The 20,763-nt window shown below is 39.4% G+C and overlaps 1 protein-coding gene across 1 annotated transcript in view; it reads right to left on the minus strand.

Annotated features, from left to right (window-relative positions):
• Positions 1-3,857: 3,857 nt before the first annotated feature.
• The window catches only part of tafa4b (TAFA chemokine like family member 4b), a 37,951-nt gene continuing 21,045 nt past the window's right edge, over positions 3,858-20,763 (minus strand). Inside the window, exons 4-6 of the mRNA XM_069712715.1 lie at positions 19,858-20,013; positions 8,623-8,747; positions 3,858-6,399 (exon numbers count right to left, since the gene is read on the minus strand). Of these exons, the coding sequence (XP_069568816.1) occupies positions 6,388-6,399; positions 8,623-8,747; positions 19,858-20,013 (293 nt within the window). The 3' untranslated portion in view covers positions 3,858-6,387. The remainder of the gene's footprint in view (positions 6,400-8,622; positions 8,748-19,857; positions 20,014-20,763) is intronic.

The following is a 20,763-nucleotide window of genomic DNA, read 5'->3' on the forward strand; positions in this document are numbered from 1 at the left end:
TTGTGATTAAAATATTATTCAGACAGTCCCAATTTTCAGGTGCGAGGGTGTAGCATGGTCCAAAGAAGAACCCAAGAAATTTTGGAGCAGATTTGAATGACAGGGCAGATCAACACATTATTTAGATGGCAGTAAATGTCAATTGTGACAAAATGGGCAATTCTCAAAATACAATGACACTACATCACAGTCTACATTCACTTGTGCCAGTAATCCTTTGGGATACACATACTTGCCCAAACTTCATTAAATAATAATAATAATAATAATAATAATAATAATAATAATAATAATAATAATAATAATAATAATGATAAACAATGTTTTTTTTTTCACAAACTAATGTGCGAGTATGCAAACAAAAATACACACATATCGAGCAGCAAACTATACTCTCACTCACATCAAAATGTGAATGGTCTGGAATAACTAACTTTTTCTAATAGTTTTGGAAATATATACAGACTTGCACAGTGGCTGTAGTTTAATATTTGCATATCATAGAAGAGTGGACTGTTGGCCTTGAGCAAGATATGTGCTGTCTGAGTGACCTTTTTGCAATTATTCTGGTAATTAGTAACATTACAAATGTCTGTTATTTTGAATTAGTTATTTTTTCTTTTCCTACTGGTACACTTCCAGTCTTGTATCAGAGTCTGTCTCTACAGCCCACCTTACTCCCAGTGATGTTTTTGCTTAGGTATGGTTAGTACAGCACCGCTCTCACTTTAACTTTTAACCGGATCTGTAGTTGCTGAAAGCTAAAAAATAACTACAGAAGAGTCAGCAAAATGTTGGCTTAATCTTAAAATGACACTCAACCATCAAGTACAGTAGGAGACACCCATTTAAATTTGGACACAAAACAGTAGAGCTATATTTCAGCTCTGCATAACAGTACAAATTCTAGTGGAACAGATGCGATCTGGCAGCTGGGACAGGAGTCTGGCTCTGTGTTATAATACAAGCAGCACAGCACGGTAGAACTTGTGAGGTCTCTGCGTTTAATGATTTAAAAGTTGTAAAAATCAGCAGTGGGCTGCAGAACCAGCGGAACTAATGGTTTCTGTGTGTTTGATCCTCCCTTGTTCTGTCTCATCACTCTCTCCATACCTCACCTGCCAGGGAAATTTATGAGGATACTGTTTCTCCACCCAACGTACCAGACAGGAGACATCTCTCAGGAAAACAAACCATTAATTTGGTAAATAAGGAAGGAGTAACACATTTGGATAATTAATTATGAATAATGCATTCATACTTGGCTTTTGTTGTCATTGGAGTAGAAACTGCAAACACTTGCTAGTAGGCTATTTCTCTACTTGGGAAAAATGGAGGCTGTTAATCTGACAGTTAAATCTATATTTATGTATCATCCTAATGTGGATTCTCTCTGTTGTTGTATGGTCACACGTGAGGGAGCTTGCTACATGGTTAACAGTCATGCAGTGTGACAGTAAAGTCAAGTCAATGTCTGCAAGTTAGTAAAGGGCTTTAAATAGCATTGTTACCATACCATAGTTGCCAAGTTAGTGCCAGCGGCCACACACCACGCGATAGTCTCTATACTTACATGTTCAGCTGAGACAGCATGCAATGCTTTCTCTGTGCAAAAACTGCAACTGATCACATTGTCATATGCATATGTATGTAATCTTAGAGCGTCAGTGGGCAAAATTAAATCTGTCACTTCTGTCGCATGTATGCACCGCATACCACATGATATAATGGAGATATTGTGTATCAGAATGTATATTGATGCAGTCTGATAGCTGCTGTTATCAGTGGTACTGTGCATTCAGCTCTTAAATATTTTGCATATCTTAGCATAAAGGCAGACAAAAATGAAATTCACTTACAGATATGAATTGCTTACATTGACTGCTTTGTTATTCACACCCTCATTTAGTCAGCAGGACTACAGCAGACACACACACATACAGTAACATACACATGTAGGCCTACACAATGAGTTTATAAGTGTTCAGTGAGTGGACAGTTAATGGGTTGATATGTTTGTAGCTCCTAAAGCCTCCCAAACACACACGCTCACACACAAGCAAGTGCACACCGCAGGGCCTCTCTTTATCAGCGCTGCTCACATTGGCAACGACACATGCATTGCCAAGACTGCCAGGCTACGACCATGCTAATGTAACCCGTTAGTCTAACAAAGGCTCAGGTCAATGGAGCCTCCAGTGGCTAATTGCTTCAAAGAGATAAGTGAGTTTGACGACGCAGCAAGGGACGGCTCAGCGAGAGGAAGCAGTGAGGGAGAAGATGTTAATGAATCCCACGTTCACTCCACCGTCAATATCAGCCTGTCGCAGGCCTGCCGCAAAATGAATATTAAAGACACTTTTGATTGTTTGTCTGGGTTTTTTTGCTTGGTTTCATTGAATTTTAATGGCCTGTGTTAGGGTGTTTTTGTCACATATTCTATACTGGGTAAGAGACTGGAGCTAATGCAATTAATCCCCACACCATCACCTGACAGCAAACCAGCTGCGGTAGCCAATAAAACCGTGTGATCATGCGCTATTCTAGTGTGCTGCACCATAGGGCACTCCTGCATTGTGTTTTGGGTTGAACTAATTGACGATAAAAGGCCTGAATACAATGAGATGTGGAATGAATAATATATTTCTGAGAGCTTTTGTGAACACATCTGAGCACATTTGAGTAATTATACAGTGTGTCACAGTTATATGGCTAAAATGATGTGATCTCTTGAAGGAAACGTTTTGGCTTGAGTTGATTAGTTCCCTCTGAAGTGACAGTGACAAGACCAGCATCTGACATCCAGCACCGATAACAGATCTTATTCATCAGCTAATCTGCCTCTGACTTATATTAAATCAATGTCAGTTTCAGACGGCAGTAGTTGGAGCCCGTTTCCCTCTACAATGGAAAACCTCTCTTTTCCTAGAACTGACTCAAGTCGTCACACATCTCTCTGCCTCTGACAGACTCACTTCATCTGAAGATTACTATTCTCGCGAAACATGAATCCTGAACCCATATTTCCTGGATATGGCTGGAGGCTAATACAAATTGGACTTGACAAAAGATGATACATAAGCCAAGACAACGGTGTTTCATCCTTTTATTTCTACCTCTCTAGGTACTGATTGTGTGAATTGCCAACGAGTGTGATGATGGACTATTGGAAATGTTTGGTTTGACGACGCAAGTGTCCTCTTGGGAGCCAACCAGGCTTAGTGCATAAACAAATACATACTTAAAATACTCCTCACACACTCCCCCTCTCTCAAACACTATAGCAATATCTCTTTATCTCTGTTTTTCCTTGTAGGTAGCTCATCATTCTTCTGTTTTCCATTCTCTTTCAAATTGCCTATCCTCTCATTAGTATGATATTCTGCAGTCATTTCCTCCACGCTGCTTGTTTGCCACTGTGGATCCTGCCCTCTGGGTCCCACCAGTTGCTAACCTGTGGAGATGAAAGCTTACAGTCTCAATGGGGTGTTGGAGGTTAGACCCCCACTGACACACTACAGACATACCCCATTCCAGTTTAAAACAAGATTTTAATTATTATGTTTTACACTGGATATTGTGGTCTGTAAGCACGGTTTCAATAACGAGTAGAATTATTTTCCTTTCTTCATCATTGTTAAAGCCTGCTGTTAAAAAGCTTCAACAATTAACAATATTTTTTTTTTATACAAAGCATGGACAATGTATAGCTAGGCACTGATGTCTGCTAAATCTGCCTGCTATGTAACATTTCATTAAAAGTTAATAATAAATTCTCCAAATTATACTGTACCTAAGGCCTTCTGGCAAATTCAGTTGAATTCTTTATTATAAATTGGCAAAGGCAGAGTAGTGTGGGTCTGCTCTGCTGCAGGGCTGGCCAGCCAGCCTGCACAATAGTATGTGTGGTGCACTCTGCAGATTTTCTTGTTAAGTATCGGTGACCTGAGACGAGCTGTGAATCTGTCCTTCGCAGATCCTCCCTGCCTTTCCAAACTCAATTGCAACTGAGGGTGGAGAAGCAGTGTCAAACCCCAGCCACCAGGGAGCAGCAGCACAAATAGTCCTCAAATATTGATTCTGCTGGAGAGAGCCTTGTAGGACGGAGGGAGCGAGGCGCTAGGCTCATCTATAGAATATGAAATCTCTGGGGGAGAAAGAAGAGAGAGATGTAGAATGAGAGAGTGAGAAGGAGCAGGGGAAAGGAAAAAGATCCTTCGTATGGTTTGATGTTGCACACCTCTAGAGATATTTTGCCTTATATTTGTTGAGTTTTGTCACTTTCACTTTCTGGGGAGGGAGGTCTGATGAAACTTTAAAAAGGGGGGTTTATGTGAATGCAGGTGTTTTTCTTTTCTTGTGGGTGAATGCACAATCGTATTCTGACTCTAAATGGACTATTGTTGCTGAGACGCTGCTCATGGAAAGAGGGCAGTGTGGTGTGACTGGCCTAACTGCAGCGCTGCACCGTGAGCCTAAAAATATTCCATGTCAGTGGTCCCGAGAGAAGCCCAGTGCTATCCAGGCCTCTCAGTAATGAGAGAGTGGAGCTGCCTTCCACTGGTAGCCCTGCTGTCCCCAAGCTCCCTCCGGCTCAGAGCTCAGCGTCGGAGCTGGAACGTCAGCGGCGCAGCTCCCACAGATTTATCATAGCTCACAAGGCAGCATGTCTGAAAGCAGAGGCTCTCAGTCACAGAGGAGCAGCCCCCAGCCGGCTAACCCCTGGGCACAATGACCCAACACATTCACATATCAGGGAGGCAGACTGATACAGTTTAAGAGAGACTTGCATTTGGATCTGTCCATAAGAGAAAAATTGATTTGGAAAGTATGGGAGCAAAAGGCTATATGCTAGTTCAAACAGCTGAGAAATTAAGATCCAGTGGGTGGGACAGATTGTGTACAAACTATTTTAGCCATGCCATCTTTTCTATGGTCGGCAAAATGGCAGAAAAGAGAGGAGGGGGGCACAATAAAGGGACAGAAAGATTAAAAGAAATGGGGAGTGTCAGAAAGAGAATAGATAGATATAATGGAAAGATGCATGATGATTGTTTAGGGCGCTACGCTATTGTACTCCGTGCAGTAATGATCGAGCCCGTAGGAAAACAAAAAACATGTTTGCAAAAGGCTGAGCTGCCATTATCTGTGGCAATTATTTCAGTATATTTCACTGTAGCAGTGATATGGAAGGGAATTTGGAGACAATCAATGGGCAATGTGCACACAAAAACAAACATCTCCTGATAAAAAAGAAGCCATTCATTGGATTGTTTTGGATTTTCACTACTTTTAAAGATTAAGAACCTGAATATTTAGGGAAAGAAGGAAGAAAACAATTCCATCAAAGTGAAATAAAAACATAAAGACAACTCCTCCTCCTTTGTTAGAACATTTATGGGCCTCCTTTTAACAGTTAACATAAGAGATGTCACAGACTGAATATAATATAAGTTCAAAGATATATAACTTTGAAGGCTGAGCTTGGAGATGTCTCTGGGCAAAAATGAGACAGATGTATCACGCTTTACTAGTTCGTATTGTACCAAGCTGTATATAAGCGAAGCTCAATAGTCAGAGTCATTTTTAACCAATAACTACTCTGGAATAGTGGGATGTGATATACATATTTATCTACTTCAAGTGTCAGACATTTTACAAAATGCTCACCTTCGATTTCATGTGACATCCACAGCAGAAGATGGGAGATAATCTAGAAAAACAAAACATTCCCAAATGGTTTCGACTAGTGTAAATATCTTACATGAATTTTTAATATGTTGTTATGATCCTACTGCAATTCCTAATTAGAACTGCAAAATGACTCCCCGCAAAACAGTCTTCATGGTAGTGAGTTGACCCACAAGAGCAATTTGATGCTAATTTGCTATTTGCTAGTTATGAACTGCTGTCTGTTTATTTCTTCCCAAATCACCTCCACTGGTTCCAATAGAACTTCTACATATTGACTACAGGTCTGGACCGGGTCCAGAAACACTCTTACCACAGCTCTTAGTTCAAGTCTCTCACATCCACAAATGCTTGGTTGAAATATATACTTTGAAATGCTTAATCAGTATTTGAAATCAACTGTTTCTGATCAATCCACACTGTCCATTATTGGAAAATAAGAGTTCCTTTGTTGTCCAGATGTACCCTGATTGTAGTCCATTGGTCTCAACAACCAGCATAGTATATATGCTGTATGTGTGGCTCCACACGGCCAAGCTTGTGATGAGTATATATTTTCCCATAGTTTTGTGATGGATATCCTGACAGCAGTCCTTTCCTTGATATTTTTCCCCATCGTACAGTAAATATGTTCGAGTCATCCATCCTTTCCACACGGAACGTTTCAGCTTTCCTCGCGGCTGAGTGGCTCTCTTGCTATCGGGTGACCTAAAAAAGGAAACAATAGCACAGATAAGAGAAGAGAATCATTGTGACAGAGACATGTAATTACATGGAGTGACTGTGTGTACTGCATTGCCCTCGCTGAAGGAATGTTTCCATTTGAAAGAGAAAATCAGAGGTCAGAGGAGGATATTTAAAATCAAACAATTTTCTCTCTGTTTCTGTGTTCTTTTCATTGGATTTAAAATGCTTGCCTGCAGTGTAGCTGGCTGGCTGATTGTTGGGACTAACAGTGGCTCAACTGCTAAAGCTGGATTTCACATGTCTTGGAGCTGTAATGGTTTGTTTATATTTGGGCAGTAAGTTGAAGGCGTATAATTGAAATTGAAAAGAACTTGTTTTCCATCGACAAACCCAACCTCTCATGCGTTTACAATATATATATATATATAGATATATATATCTATATAGATATATATATATATATATATATATATAAAAACTCCAGTTCTCTATTTTCAGTTTAGCAAATGCTGTAAATGTTTTACCAAAAAGTCAGATGTGTGAAATGGGACATGTGAAAGTATGGATCTTGTGGTGTGGTGTCTTTACTGTTCCTTGTTAAACAGTGTTCTGATGCCTCGGCCAGGCAGGCTATGCATCTTTCTACAGCACGCCTACGCTGTGTGGGAGGGAAAGAAAGATGGACAGATACAGATCATCATGGTGAATAAGATGCTGAGGTGGTGTGAAGAGGTCATGGGTAGACAAAGAGACCCAGTATAAAAAAGAAAACCACAGAGAAAGCAAGATAGCAGGGCACTGTGTGCAGTTGTCAGGGAAGCTATGTCTCATTGCAACTATCTTCTGCCACCAAGTCTCCAAGTAACTGCTACCAGCTCATAAAGCACCTCGCAAATGCACAATTATTGTCCACTGATGCAGTCAGCTGATTGGCCAGTGGGACGGGGTTGGAGGGACAAGACAGAGAGAAAAGGACAGAAAGAAAAAGAAGAGAGATGGCAACGTGCAACAGAATGTGGATAATTGCACCTATCAGTCCCAGAGTTGGTGTTAGGCCCAGGGTCATTAATTCCACTGCCTGTGAGTGAGCCCAGCAGTGCCTCTGTTCCTCAGTCTACCCCACTCACCAATTTAATTATGACTCTTAATTGTGAAGCCTCTGTGGAAGGCCCCAGCCATAATGCATTCTAATGAATGCGACAGATGTTGTGCTGTTATGCCATCTCTTGAGCAATTACTCTTATGGCGACTGTGCGGCTTTCACTTCCAACTGTTTCTCTTTTTATATTTCACCTGTAAATAAACTGCACCTGCTCTATCCCACAACACACACTCTGGCGCATACATACACACACCCTAATCGTCAGTCCCGCAAATTAACTTTCACACTTCAACAGCTTACAAAGGGCCATGAAGGACCCTCATTTAAATCAATTTATCTCATCTGAATAGCGTCAGTTTACATGGCATCACACGCTGGTACAGATTGTACACAGTCAGTCAGTTTTAAAAAAAATGTCAACCTTGTATGAAGCGATACATTTAAAGCAGCTTCACAAATAATGCTCACAAGGGAGCTGGCTTGTGGATTAGCTCTCTAGTTTCTTTGTAATTTTTACATAGGTTTGAATTGATTGATTAATTAAGTTGGACTTTTCTATCTAAAAAAAACCAAACATATATTGATAAGACTATCTTTCATTGAATTGGTAAGCCCTGAGATCTTTTCCTTTCATATATTGTCATTTACAATATGAAAATTAGCATCAGATCAGCATCATCAGGTAGAAAGTTTGTTACCAGACACTAATTGAGGCATGATGTTTCAGAAAAAAAAAAAATAGAAAAGAAAATTAATTTGATTCCAAATAAATGTCAATTATATCAACATAAAATTTGAGTCGAGCTGGAAGACACTAAATAATACATGATTTTATCATTTCTGGACATCACATGTTTGTCATTGGAATTTTTGATGTGAACACTGATAACTTTAAATGCTTTGTCGTTGCATATAAATGGTAGCATATCAAAATTGGCTATATGTACATGTAGCTGACGGTGCACAAGAACAACAGACAACACAGACAACAAATTTAAAGAAAAGAGCAGCATGTGAGAGGTAGTATGTGCATAAACTGTGCACACAATTGACCAGTGTCAGTAATTATACTGGTAGACAGACACAGGCATGCACATGCACATGTATATAAACACACAAATCCAGACAGATATCCTCCTTACCTTGGTGGTTTTGACTTTGTTGCCAGTACTGCAGGACCAGCCAGTCAGGTCAGGAAGAACCTTACACTCCTCTCCATCCATGCACGGCTGCATTTGGCACCACCACTTCTGGGCTACAATTGAGGCTGGAGTAGTGAAGGGTTTAGAGGACGATGAAGACAGCAGGTTAATAAATGAATGATATAATTTGAAGAAAAGCAAAGACTAGATAATGTCAGTATTTACAATACACATCACGAGCACAATAAACAGGAGCATTTATCACTGGGAACTACAATAATAATTGTCATAATTTTCTATCTATCTACAGCTTGCATAAACTATAGTCTTTCAAAACAGCCAAAATAATGTAACCACCAGCATACTGTGTTTCTATGGTGTAAATGTCACAAGCGCTGTCCATGGTGCTGTATCTACTTCTGGGACTGCAGTAAAAATCAGCACCATGGACAATACGTGGCCAACACAGTGGTTCTGTGCAAAACTGCAGTATCTCAGTGAAGTCAAGTGCTTTTTATCTGAAATGTTCTTTCTGTCATTTTCACAGAAGCTAGAATGTATGGCAGTTCTCTTTGTCATTTTAATTAGACTATTGTAATCACTCAACAAAGCATCTTGTAGAAAAAATAAATAAATCTAGAAAGAACAGGAGAAATATGAAGATTTGCGCAGTAATGAAAAACAAGAGGGAGACGACCCTCCTCTAATGCTGCCAATGTTCATTTGTGTGTATTTCTGTTTTTGTGCAGATGTGTGTTTGCATGTGTGTGTCACTGAAAGTCACTTCCCATAACTCAAAGGAAGCCACATCTTTCTTGCCTTCTGTTTCTGGTCGAATCAACAACACACAAAGATTGTTCAGACAATGGGTATTATTCCAAATGCATAATACAGAGATCAAAAACAGGATTATGATCAGGTAATGCTATCAAATAAAGGAGTCAGCTCTTGTGTATTTAAGACAAGATATTGATGTTTATGATATATTATCTGCTTTTTGTAAGTATATACAGTAAGAGCTCCGGAAGCATCTCTGCTGCATTTTATGCAATGTTATGAAAAACAAAATATAAAGAACCTTTTTAAAATTGACAATGAGAAGATTTCTCAAATTTTCTGTGCAGTGGGGTCTAAAAGTTTGAGACCACTAGTGAAGATGCATTTGTTTTGAATTTAATTTTCCATTACAAATGAATATTACAACGTAACAATTTGAGTAAGAAATTGAATCTCTAAAATGTGTACATGAATTTCAGAATATCCCCTTTTTTGCTTCAATGACAGCCGCATTTATGTTCCACGTATTTGGTTCAACATCTTATCCAAGCACGGTCTGACAAAGAAAGAGCTTTTTGCCATGTCAGGAATGTTTGGCTTTCTCAGTCATCATTTGGCCCATAAATGTTCAGTAGGGTTGAGATCAGGTGACTGTGAGGGACAGTCTATGACAGTCAGTACTCCTTGGTTTTCTTTGGTCTTAAAGTAGTTCTTGAAAAGCCTTGAGCTTTCTTTGGGTTAATTATCTTGCTGTAGTATGAATCTTCCAAAAGGATGCAAACTAAACGGTGCAGGGTGTCTTCAAAGAATGGAGTGCTGCTTTTCCTTGGTCGGGGTGGAGTCGATTCAGTGGCATTCCAAAGTAGCAAAACAGCCCCGGACTTGAATATTGCCACTGCCATATCTCCCAGTGGGTTTAATCTGCCTGACTCCACCAGACTGATGCTCACAGCTGAGTGAGTTACACCTACATTTATAAACAAGGGCTGCAATCAGATAAACTTGAACAAGCCTCTGATGAGTCGATCAAATTGAAATGTCATCTAAACACTGCTTTAATGGAAACATACAACACAGGGAAATATGACAAGAAAGGAGTTAACATGGTCAGTGCCACACATATGCTTGCATTTGATAATTCACCTACAAAATAGTGCAAAAATATGAAGTGGATCTTTTGCTTATTTTACATGTTAAACTTTTCAAAAGTTTCTACATCCACAAACATGGACAGATTTTCCAGGTGGTCTCAGAATATTGTACCCCACTGTACATTGGAAGAAAATGGATCAAACTTGGCCTGATCTATAGTTAATCTGGTGTTAAAACCCAAAGTTTTCTCATGTCTGAGCAGCTGACACTCAAATCTTCTAGATTCTCTGACCCTCTGTCTAGACAGGAGACAGCTTGACAGCAGAGAATAACTCGTTTCCTTTGCTCCTAAGTCATCATCCGTCCATCCTCCTGTCTCCTGGGTGGACACAGAGAGGGATAAAAAAAAGAGTACACCCATTTCTCCAACTTTACTAAGTTGCTGAACTGATGGTGTTTAGGAAGAAAGTCAGATCTCTGATGGCTATTATTTCCAACAAAGTAAGAAGATAAAGTGGTATTGTCAGGAAAATAGGCTTTTTAAATGCATAATGCAAAGGAACATGGACAGAGTCTCAAAAGCATCATCAAGAATAAAACACTGAATAAGAGAAAGACAGAGAGGAGGGAGGAAGACAAGGATAAATAATAAGTGTTCACAGAGAAAACATCTTTGTAGTGAGGAAACGAGCAGCGAGAGTAAACTCAGAGAAGCAGAGAGAAGGGCGGGAAGAAATGAGGCCATTTGAGGATGACTATCACTGAGTCTAGTAGCGAAAGGAACAGATTAAACAAAGAGAACACAGAGGAGGAGAGTAACAAATTGAAGCAGAGAGGTAAGAGGCGAGAAAAAGAAAGCTAACTCAGAGTTGCCAAGTCACCAAAAAAAAACTCTCATAGCTATCATGGGGCATAATGTTGAACACACTGTTATGATGCATGAGCTCAGTGGCAGTAAGCGGTTCTAAAAGCCAATGGCTGTGTAATGCTCGTTAATGTGGCCATTATAGTGTCGACGACAGTGCTTTGCACTGCTAGAGTGTTATATGGAGCTAATAGGCATGGCCTTTGAGTGCTATTATAAAGTTCCCTGCACCTTATCTCATGCTATTAACAGGAAGGTGGGGCAGATGTGACACATAAGAACCTGTCTGTCAAGTCACAAAAAATGGACAAGGGCTGGTACGTGACCTGTGATGTCACAGATAATTCAGATGTTGAACAGCAGTCGAAGACAGGTCTCAACAGCTCAATGATAAAAAGATTACAGAGGTACAGTGTCCCAGTTCATTCTGAGATCATCACATCTGAGGCCGTATTTTTCCTTCCCTACTAGTGGATGTGTAGAGTGGCTACTATTGATGCTGAACAAATTCTTATTTCACAGTGAAATTTTCACAGCGAACTTTAATTTCCTCACTTTATGAACAACCTGACTTGTAAGAAATAATGATTTATCTTGTTTGCTTTCAAGAAACAGGGTGAAACAGCTGTCCAGGCTCTGTCCAAAAGTATTAAGCTCCATCTTCAGCATGTCTAAGACTGACTTATTAACATATATCTTGTTGACACATGATGGTGTTATGGGATCTTGTGCATTGGATAATTTTTTTGGCCAAGTACTGTCCTGGAAACATCAGAGTCAGCCCACAAGCCCCTGTGAAACCGCAATGCCTCTCTTAACCACTCAGTTTTTTGTACATATCAGACTAGTTAGCCTAATGAGTGAGCTTCAGCAGGCTGGTAGGCAGACGATGTTGCATTGAGACACAGATGTTTTCATGTCTATGTCATGATGTTAAGCTACGATAACCAACTGCTGGCTTTACTTATAAGAGTGGTATTGATTGTTCTCAGAATGAAGCAGTTTACAGCTTCACCTCACAAACACTTTGTCATGACTCACAAAACACAAGTTGTTCTTTGGTCTCCCAGTTAACTCCTCACACATTCACACTGACTCTTAAAGAAACTCTTTTTTTTTTTTTTTTAATTGACAGGTACTTTTGTTTCTGCAATCTTTCTTGTAACATTTTCCCTATGACGTTCAATAAGTGAAAGTGAAAATTAATCACTGCCAAGTTCTGGAAATAGACAGAAGACAGACATTTTCCAGGCAAAAGGTGTATAACACATGGAGTACGTCTGAGCCTACCTACTCTAAATGCATCAGCCTCATTAAGCGTCTACATTTATATTCATGAAAGGTGCCTATGCTAATTATAAAAAGGTTTACAGCTCAGTCATACATTTCATCACAGTTACTCTCAGCTCATTACAATGGAATCAGCTCCCAAAATGGCTCCCTTTTAAGTTCTCTTGCAAACTTTCAGCATGGGATCAGCTGAGGGCAAATGTCTAGACGGTGCTTTGCTTTAGGTGCAGGTGATTAGGCAACACAAGGGACTGAGGCTATGTTATTCCCCAGGTTCTCACCTAGTCTCTGGGGTTCTCTAAATAAGGTCTATGGAGGTTTCACCCCACAAGGCTGCCTACAGCTCTGTCTCTCGTCCTTCTGATCACAACATATCAATCTAGCACACGCATGATAAATGTCACTCAGCATTATGCCAGTTGTGGCAACAGCTTTTCTATTTTTGTGAACAACCAACCATGTTTGCTCTATGAGCATTCATCCCTACTCAGTGTTGGTTAATTTGATTCCTGTACTGCTGCTCACATTGTCATTGTAATGTTTGTGACATCAAGTGGACAAAGATGAAATTGCAGGTCCCCACATGAGAACGTCATTGATATATTATTCAGCTTCCTGTGGCCAAATATAAAACTGTATCCTAAAATATTACATGCAGTGTTGCTTTCCAATTAACACTATGGGGATGCATGCTGTGTTCCACCTCCGCAGGTATTTAACAAGTGTTTATTAACAAATCGGACCCCCATTGCACAAACTACAAGTTTCTTCCAATCTTTGACAGTTACTTTCTTCCAATCTTTGATTGGAAGAAACTTCTCTCATTTTTTACACAAATCAACATACCAAAACACTCCAAGGAAGAAAGACAAAAAACAGGCATACAAACTTTCTACACTGTACACCTATCAGCCACAACATTGAAACCACTGACAGGTGAAGCATTAATTATAATACAAAAGACTACTAATATTATAAGAGATTATAATGTTCAGTTGTTACTCAGTCTGATTGAAAGAGGTGTTGATTAATTTTAATGGTCATTTTGGTGACTGTAATTTGTAGTGATGCTGAACAGTGGTGGGTTATACTGAGAGGTGTTCCTCATATTTTGTCAACCTAATTCACATTAAATGGGAGGGACAAAATATAAGTAACACCTCTCAGTGTATCCAATTACAGTTCAACACCACCACAAAGTACAGTCTCCAAAATGCATTAAAATAAATCAACATGCAACTGAACATTATTATCCTCAGTAAAGGAGGATTTATTACTGGGCTTTTGTATTGTACTTAATGCTTAACCTGCCAGTGGTTTTAATGTTATAGCTGATCAGTGAATATATTATATAGCCAACAGCATAGCCTTTATTCCATCTCTCGTCTGTCTCACATTATTCAGTATTGTCACATGATTTCTTATTAGGATACAATAAGGAAGAAAATGAGACATCAGATCAGCCAACTTCCTCTACCACACAACAATGACATGCTGGGTGGAAGAGGAAGGTGGCTGATCAATGGTGTATTTCATGTAATGAAATTGAAAAAGTCACCAAGTTCAAAGGGACTTCCTTCACCTCTAACTCTTTCATCTGAAGTCATTCAAGTCACATGTTAAAGAATAATAGATTGGCCTTTGATATAACAAAAGTAATTTAATAATCTATATCCCATTGTATAATTCCAATGTAGGCTGTTTGATGTAAGGCAGGGCATACGTACAATATGTGCACTCAGCCATGTGTCTGTTGGAGTGTTTCCCCATTAATACTTTACGAAGGCACTGCCTGAACTCCCTCGATGGAGCAACTGGGAGTGTAAACTGCAACAGGGAGTTTTACCTCTGTGCGTGCATCCCTGGGTGCCTGTGTATTTGCATGTGTGCACAGTTCTGTTGTGCAAAAGGTGCATTTGTGTGTTTTTTTATGTGGACGTGTATGCAGTTCCCAACGTGCAGTAAGTGTAAGACGTAATACACAATTACAAGCAGCCCCATGCCTTTGCTCCCAGGTCATTATTATTTAAAGGGAATATGATGTACCTCTACACACACACACACACACACACACACACACACACACACACACACACACACACACACACACACACACACACACACACACACACACACACACACACATACACACAAACAGAGAAAGGTTGGGGATGGACCCAGAGGTATGAATACCCTGAGGCTTTGTAACTGTTCCACTCAGTGATCCTGGAGCGCAGAAGCAGTTGGAGAGCGGCATCCATCTCTTTACTAATGCACTGTATCTCTGTTGCCCCAGCTCACACATCCATGCCAGCACACCCAAGTATGCATGACAAGAAAACACAAGTGCACTGGAAAAACTGTCAGAAAAAGATTATATACGGTGAACAGTTACCCACATACATGGGTGCAGACCTGCAAAATGATAAAAGCATGAAATTATGGAGCAGATATTGCAGTAAACAACAGCCGGCTGATGTGCGCTCAAACACTTAACTAAATTTCTCGGCCCACTAATGAAACACAGTTAGCCTGTCACCATATCACACACCAAACTAAATCCACTCATCCACCGAATTTATCAGGTCACTGTGCCTGCTTTCTTTCACATTTTTTAGTCCTTTTTTTCCTGATTCCAATAAAAATGCGGTCTCACATCCCAGTTTATTTAAGGATTTACTTTGTCTTTCTACTTTGATTCCACTATATTTACCTCACTACATCTCATGGTTACAAATATTCTGACAATGAAAGAATAGTGGTTAATTTAACATGTCAAACTGTTAAAGTAGAACATAAAATGCTTCCATTTAGCTCTGCATGTCAGCTATAACGGTGAAACGCTCCATATGCATCAGTAATTTGATACTTAAGGACTATAAACCTAATACTTCCATTCTTCCTCTCGCAAAATTTGGGAATGCAGTAAGTTACTTTTACTTACAAAGAGGGTTTGTTTTTTCAATTTCTCTGTTGTTATTACAACATTGAAGAAACCTCAATTGCGGTAAACAAACACAAAAAAAGCATTTTATCTAAATGTACCTGTAGATGTTTTTGAAGATAGCTTTTGTCCCCAAATGTGAAATCTGTGAGATGCTTACAAATAAGTGGTCCCAGTAGATTTCTCTCATGCTTAAAAACATATTAACCTATAAACGTCCGTTTTCTGTCAGTTATAGATTCTACTACTGCAAACTCATTACACTCAGATTTGTCCAAAAGAACTCACACAAAGCACAAACTCTACTCATTCTAAAACAAAAAGAAAAAGAAGGGTGTTTCAAGATTCTTGTTACAGATTCAGTTGAAAAAGTCTGCCCCACTGTGCGGCAGCCAGTAACCATTTACTCCTCTTTCACCCAGCATCAATAATGTAACTCCATTTACACTATGGCTTTTCTACAAAGGCTGGCTACTGAGAGGGGTTTGTCTCTTTCTATCAGTGCACGAAAAGGTGAGAGCAGCGTGCGTGGAGGTGTGTGCATGAATGTGTGTTTGTGTGTGTGTAGGAAAATGTTGGATGTGGTGAGATCTTTTGTATCTGTGAACTCAGGGGTCAAGCATGACTCACGAGATAAGAGCTGCTGAGCACTGGATTTGGAAGTGAGAGGTGCTGAGACTCGGCGGTGAGATCTGAATAGGAAATTAGAAAACCTCATGACTGCTGTGAGGACGGAACTGTGTGCGCTTGTGTGCGAGAGTGAGTGTGTGTGTGTGTGTGTGTGTGTGTGTGTGTGTGTGTGTGTGTGTGTGTGTGTGTGTGTGTGTGTGTGTGTGTGTGTGTGTGTGTGTGTGTGTGTGTGTGTGTGTGTGTGTGTGTGTGACTTTGTGTGACTTTGTGAGTCAGAAAGAGAAAAGGTGGTTAAGACCATCACAAAAGTGTATCATTGAATGACTTTCAGTCACACCTTCAGTCTGCAAGCTTCCCATCAGCATCATTTCTTCCTTTTAGTAAACCATACCAACTCTTTGATTTGAACAACCAAAAACAAACAATCAGGGCAATGCCTATTCCCAAAGGTTAGCAAAGTTTCTGATGATTCCTTATTTATCCTAGCTTTCATTACAAAGCCAATCATCTTTGCTATGGTTGCCTGATTTGATCATTATCAAGCAATGGTTCCCATCTAGGAACTCATCAAAGAGGTTAAAAAACAAATCTACTCTTTTATTGGGTGAAAACAGTGCTGAAATGAACTAGCAGATATTTTTGTGACCAAGTCATTTCAATGGGGAAAGCACCGTCTACTGGTCACATGCGGCAATAGCAACACAGTGGCTGAAGGTTGACGGCACCAGATGGACAGTTATGATTACTAACTGTGGAAGGTGCTTGCACATTTACAGCACAAAAAGTCAGACGTAATACAAAATGGAATATAAATAAGTTGGATTTGTTTGTTATATTTATTTCTCAAAGGAATAAAATGACAATCTCCTTAAACCAATAAGGAAGCACATTAAGGCATCAATGAACAAAAAGACAAAATATCAGTTAATTAACCCTTGTTGTTTTATTCTTCTGTTATGTGTAACTAAGAGGTCTTAGGGGGAGTTGAACCTCAGACCTCCAGATGTAAGCAACTGTCTCAATAATATATTGTATATATCATCTCAAATTATAGAATTATTTTTTTAAGCATAAAGTGTATATTCTTAAATAGTTTTTTTGGTGCAATAAGAATGTATTTTTCAAGCTTCATCAAAAGTGTACAGTTTGAGGAAAAGACAACGGTAAACACTGCAACATTTTTCTACAACGTACACATTGGATTTCTATTAATGGCAGAACATCTAGAAATTGTTGTCATTATTCTTATACACACTTAGCGGTAGTGTCAACAAAAGACATAGTTATTTAGACAAAACGTGTTTTGTTTAAACAAAATAATCTGTAATATTGAAAGGTTTTTATTTACCAAGCAGATTTATTTACTTCCTGTTAATGAACTAAATAGTAAAAGGAGGTAAACAAAAAGCCAGGCAGGGTGAATATGGTGTATTTTGGCTTGTTTTTTTTTCATCTTGATAATTCCGATTTCATTCATTGACTGCATTACGGTCATAATGTGCCAGTGCTCTATTTTTCATGGGAAATAAACAAACAAAAACTTTTAAAAAGCGATGAGCTAAAACACACCAGTTTATGTTTTGCTGCATATTTCACATCAAAGTCTCTGTTTGTGTGGTTTTATTTTGTTTGTGAGTGTGTAATCAGTTTCCAGCCTCCCTCCATCCCCCCCGACTGACCCTCAGTTTGAATAACCTGAGCGCTTTGCAGAGTCAGTGGCTCTACTCACGTATGAGGCAACCATGTATTTTGCTCTGGTAGGGGACTAATACAGCGTGATTGGATCAGGTTGGCTGGCACTGTGTGTTTGATCTCAGCGGAGTGTCGGCGGATGATAGGGGTCAGTGACACCACTTGTTTCTTGCTGGGCATGAGCTCTCGGAGCGGACAAACGGGTGCAACAAAGGTCTATGAAAGTAACCCACAGCTTTCATCTGTCTATCATCTCTGCAGTCACACATGCAGCACACAGCATGTGTAAACAGACACTGACACATCTACTATATGTATGGATATGCCGGCTGTGCATGTGTGGGTAGGATATGGATAGTTAGTTTGCTTGATTTTTGGCCTCCAAATACATTTTACATGTATTCTGGACCCAAAATCATAATAATTTGATTTTCAAAAAAACTTTCTTCTTACTAACTAAACAAATGTTTTCTGGACACATAAGAAACATTAGAACAAAAACAGTCTTTCTGTCACCATCTGTCGTCTATTCAGGTTGCCTTAATATATATGAAACTGAGAGCTGTCCCATGTATGATCAAGCTTTTTAAAATGCAGTTTAAATTTCCAGCATGATGTCATATAGTTGTTTTTCCATTCATATGGTATGGGGGAATAGGAAGGCAAGCAGACACTGGCAACATGGCTTCCATTACTTGCATTAGTGGCTTTCATGATATATATTCTTTGGGACACTACAAAGCACAAACTGTCTGCGTTGCAGTTTTATACAATTATTTGTCCCAACAGTATACTCTGAAAAACACACTTTTTCAAAGGTGCTCAAATGCTATGCTGTATATGTAGCCCGATGAAACATTACAGTAACTTTCCAGCTAACTTGCAGTTAGTGTGGACATTTATTCCTTGTCTGTTTCTGTACTGTGTGGCTTCACTGAGGAGCTTTTAATGCTCTCACGCACTTTTGAAAGGTGTAACTCAGTTTGTGTTAGAAGAGGAGCAGTGTCCCATAAAAAAGTAATATTTCTTACAAAATCCAACCTGGCAGCAATTTAAAATAAAGCACAACCTATTAATCTTTTCTGCAACTGACTCCTTTATTTATGTTACTAATATTTGAAAATTAATCCTGTAATGATTTGTTTTAGGTGAGAAGTTTCATGTAGCCACGTTAATGATGCAAGATGATTAAAAACATTTTTAGCCTCTGTGACCCTGTCGGATTCAGCAGTGCGTCAATTATTACAAAAACATGTTGTGCAGCCAAGCACTGTCCAAAAGCTACTAAACCTTCATTTTCAATTCTCGTCATGTTCCCAAGGTTTCCAATAGATACCAAATAGGGCTGGCAGAAATGGAGAAGCCCCTACTGAGTATTGTGGAGAGATGTCTACAAAATGATGCACAAGACACAGAAACAGCCATAAACGCACACTTTGGGTTTGAAGATTTTCCTGTCATTATTAAATGGAATTTCAACATGCATATAGAAAATATACAGTGTTTTTTTACAGCGTGGAGATTTCCCGTTACAGCTACTTAAGGATCATTTCAAGGAAAGTTAGGGGTTCAAGAGGTTAATGTAGTTGCAGTTGAAGTAGAGATGTTGCAGCTGACCAAATCATGTTTATGTGTTTCAAGAGGCAACTCCAACTCAGCCTGTTGTGTTGTTTTCACACAGGGCTGATTTCAGTCTGAACTCTCACTTAGCCTGTTGATCAATGAGCAGCTCTACTAGATTCACTGTCAAACTAATTCATACAAATTGCTATTTTTACATGTGAATGAACATGCATTCTCCCGTTCCAATTTCAAGAAATATTCATGTCTGGTTATGTGGATACATTTGCAGCCTTTGGAAATGATGCCTTGAGAGGACACAGGGGATCCGACACACATGTTCACACGGTAAATTTGTATTTCAGATATCAGTGGTGTTTTTTACCTTCCACACAGGAGGGTCTGGCTCTGGTGGTGCCAGCGACCTGCCCCGGGAAACAGGAACACTTGACGGTTTGAGAGCGCTCCTCAATCTTATTCTTATTACAGCAGCGATGGATGGCCACCACCTCACATGTGCCCTGCTTCACCTGATATGACACTGTTGAGAGAGAGAAAGAAAGAAAGACAATTATTTATTAGAAATTCATAGACTTTGAAGGGTACTTTATTTGTATTTTGATGGTTTGTTGCCACAAGTAATCGAGTTTCAGTTCAAATACATTTTTGCCGCAAATAACAATCAAATGTACGCCAGCTTTCCTGAGGATTAAACAAATCTGCTGAATTATTTACTTTTGCTTAAACTCCTCAATTTATTCCAGTCTCAGTCTTTGATTCATAAGTAAAAACGGTTTAGTGATACTTTGCTTTTATTGTCAGCCCAGTACCCTTGTTAACTTTGTCACAGAGGCACCTTTGTTGTTGCCAGTGTGTGTAGAAAAAAAAAAACCTAAACATTGAGAGCAGGAAATGCTGAAAAAAATATTTCTTCTGATTCCTCTCAGACAAAATAAACCACTTGATCTGAACACAGGCATGCACATTTCATTAGAGAGTCATGTAATGAAGCAACCCACTAATAGGATACACTTTAATTATGAACCTTTACTGTTAAATCTGAATCTGCATTTATGTTTATGTTTGTCTGTCTCCCTGCACGTGTGTGTGTGTGTGTGTGTGTGTGTGTGTGTGTGTGTGTGTGTGTGTGTGTGTGTGTGTGTGTGTGTGTGTGTGTGTGTGTGTGTGTGTGTGTGTGTGTGTGTGTGTGTTGGCTTCTCTGCACTTGAGTGTGTTCGCTCCTGCGTGTTCATGAAAGTCATAATTCAGATGAGGATAATTGCCTTTTACC

The sequence above is a fragment of the Brachyistius frenatus genome, unplaced genomic scaffold, assembly GCF_029030835.1.
Source record: "Brachyistius frenatus isolate BFR_SWC_R1_liver_20210118 unplaced genomic scaffold, ASM2903083v1 Contig_4, whole genome shotgun sequence".
Lineage (NCBI taxonomy): Eukaryota > Metazoa > Chordata > Actinopteri > Embiotocidae > Brachyistius > Brachyistius frenatus.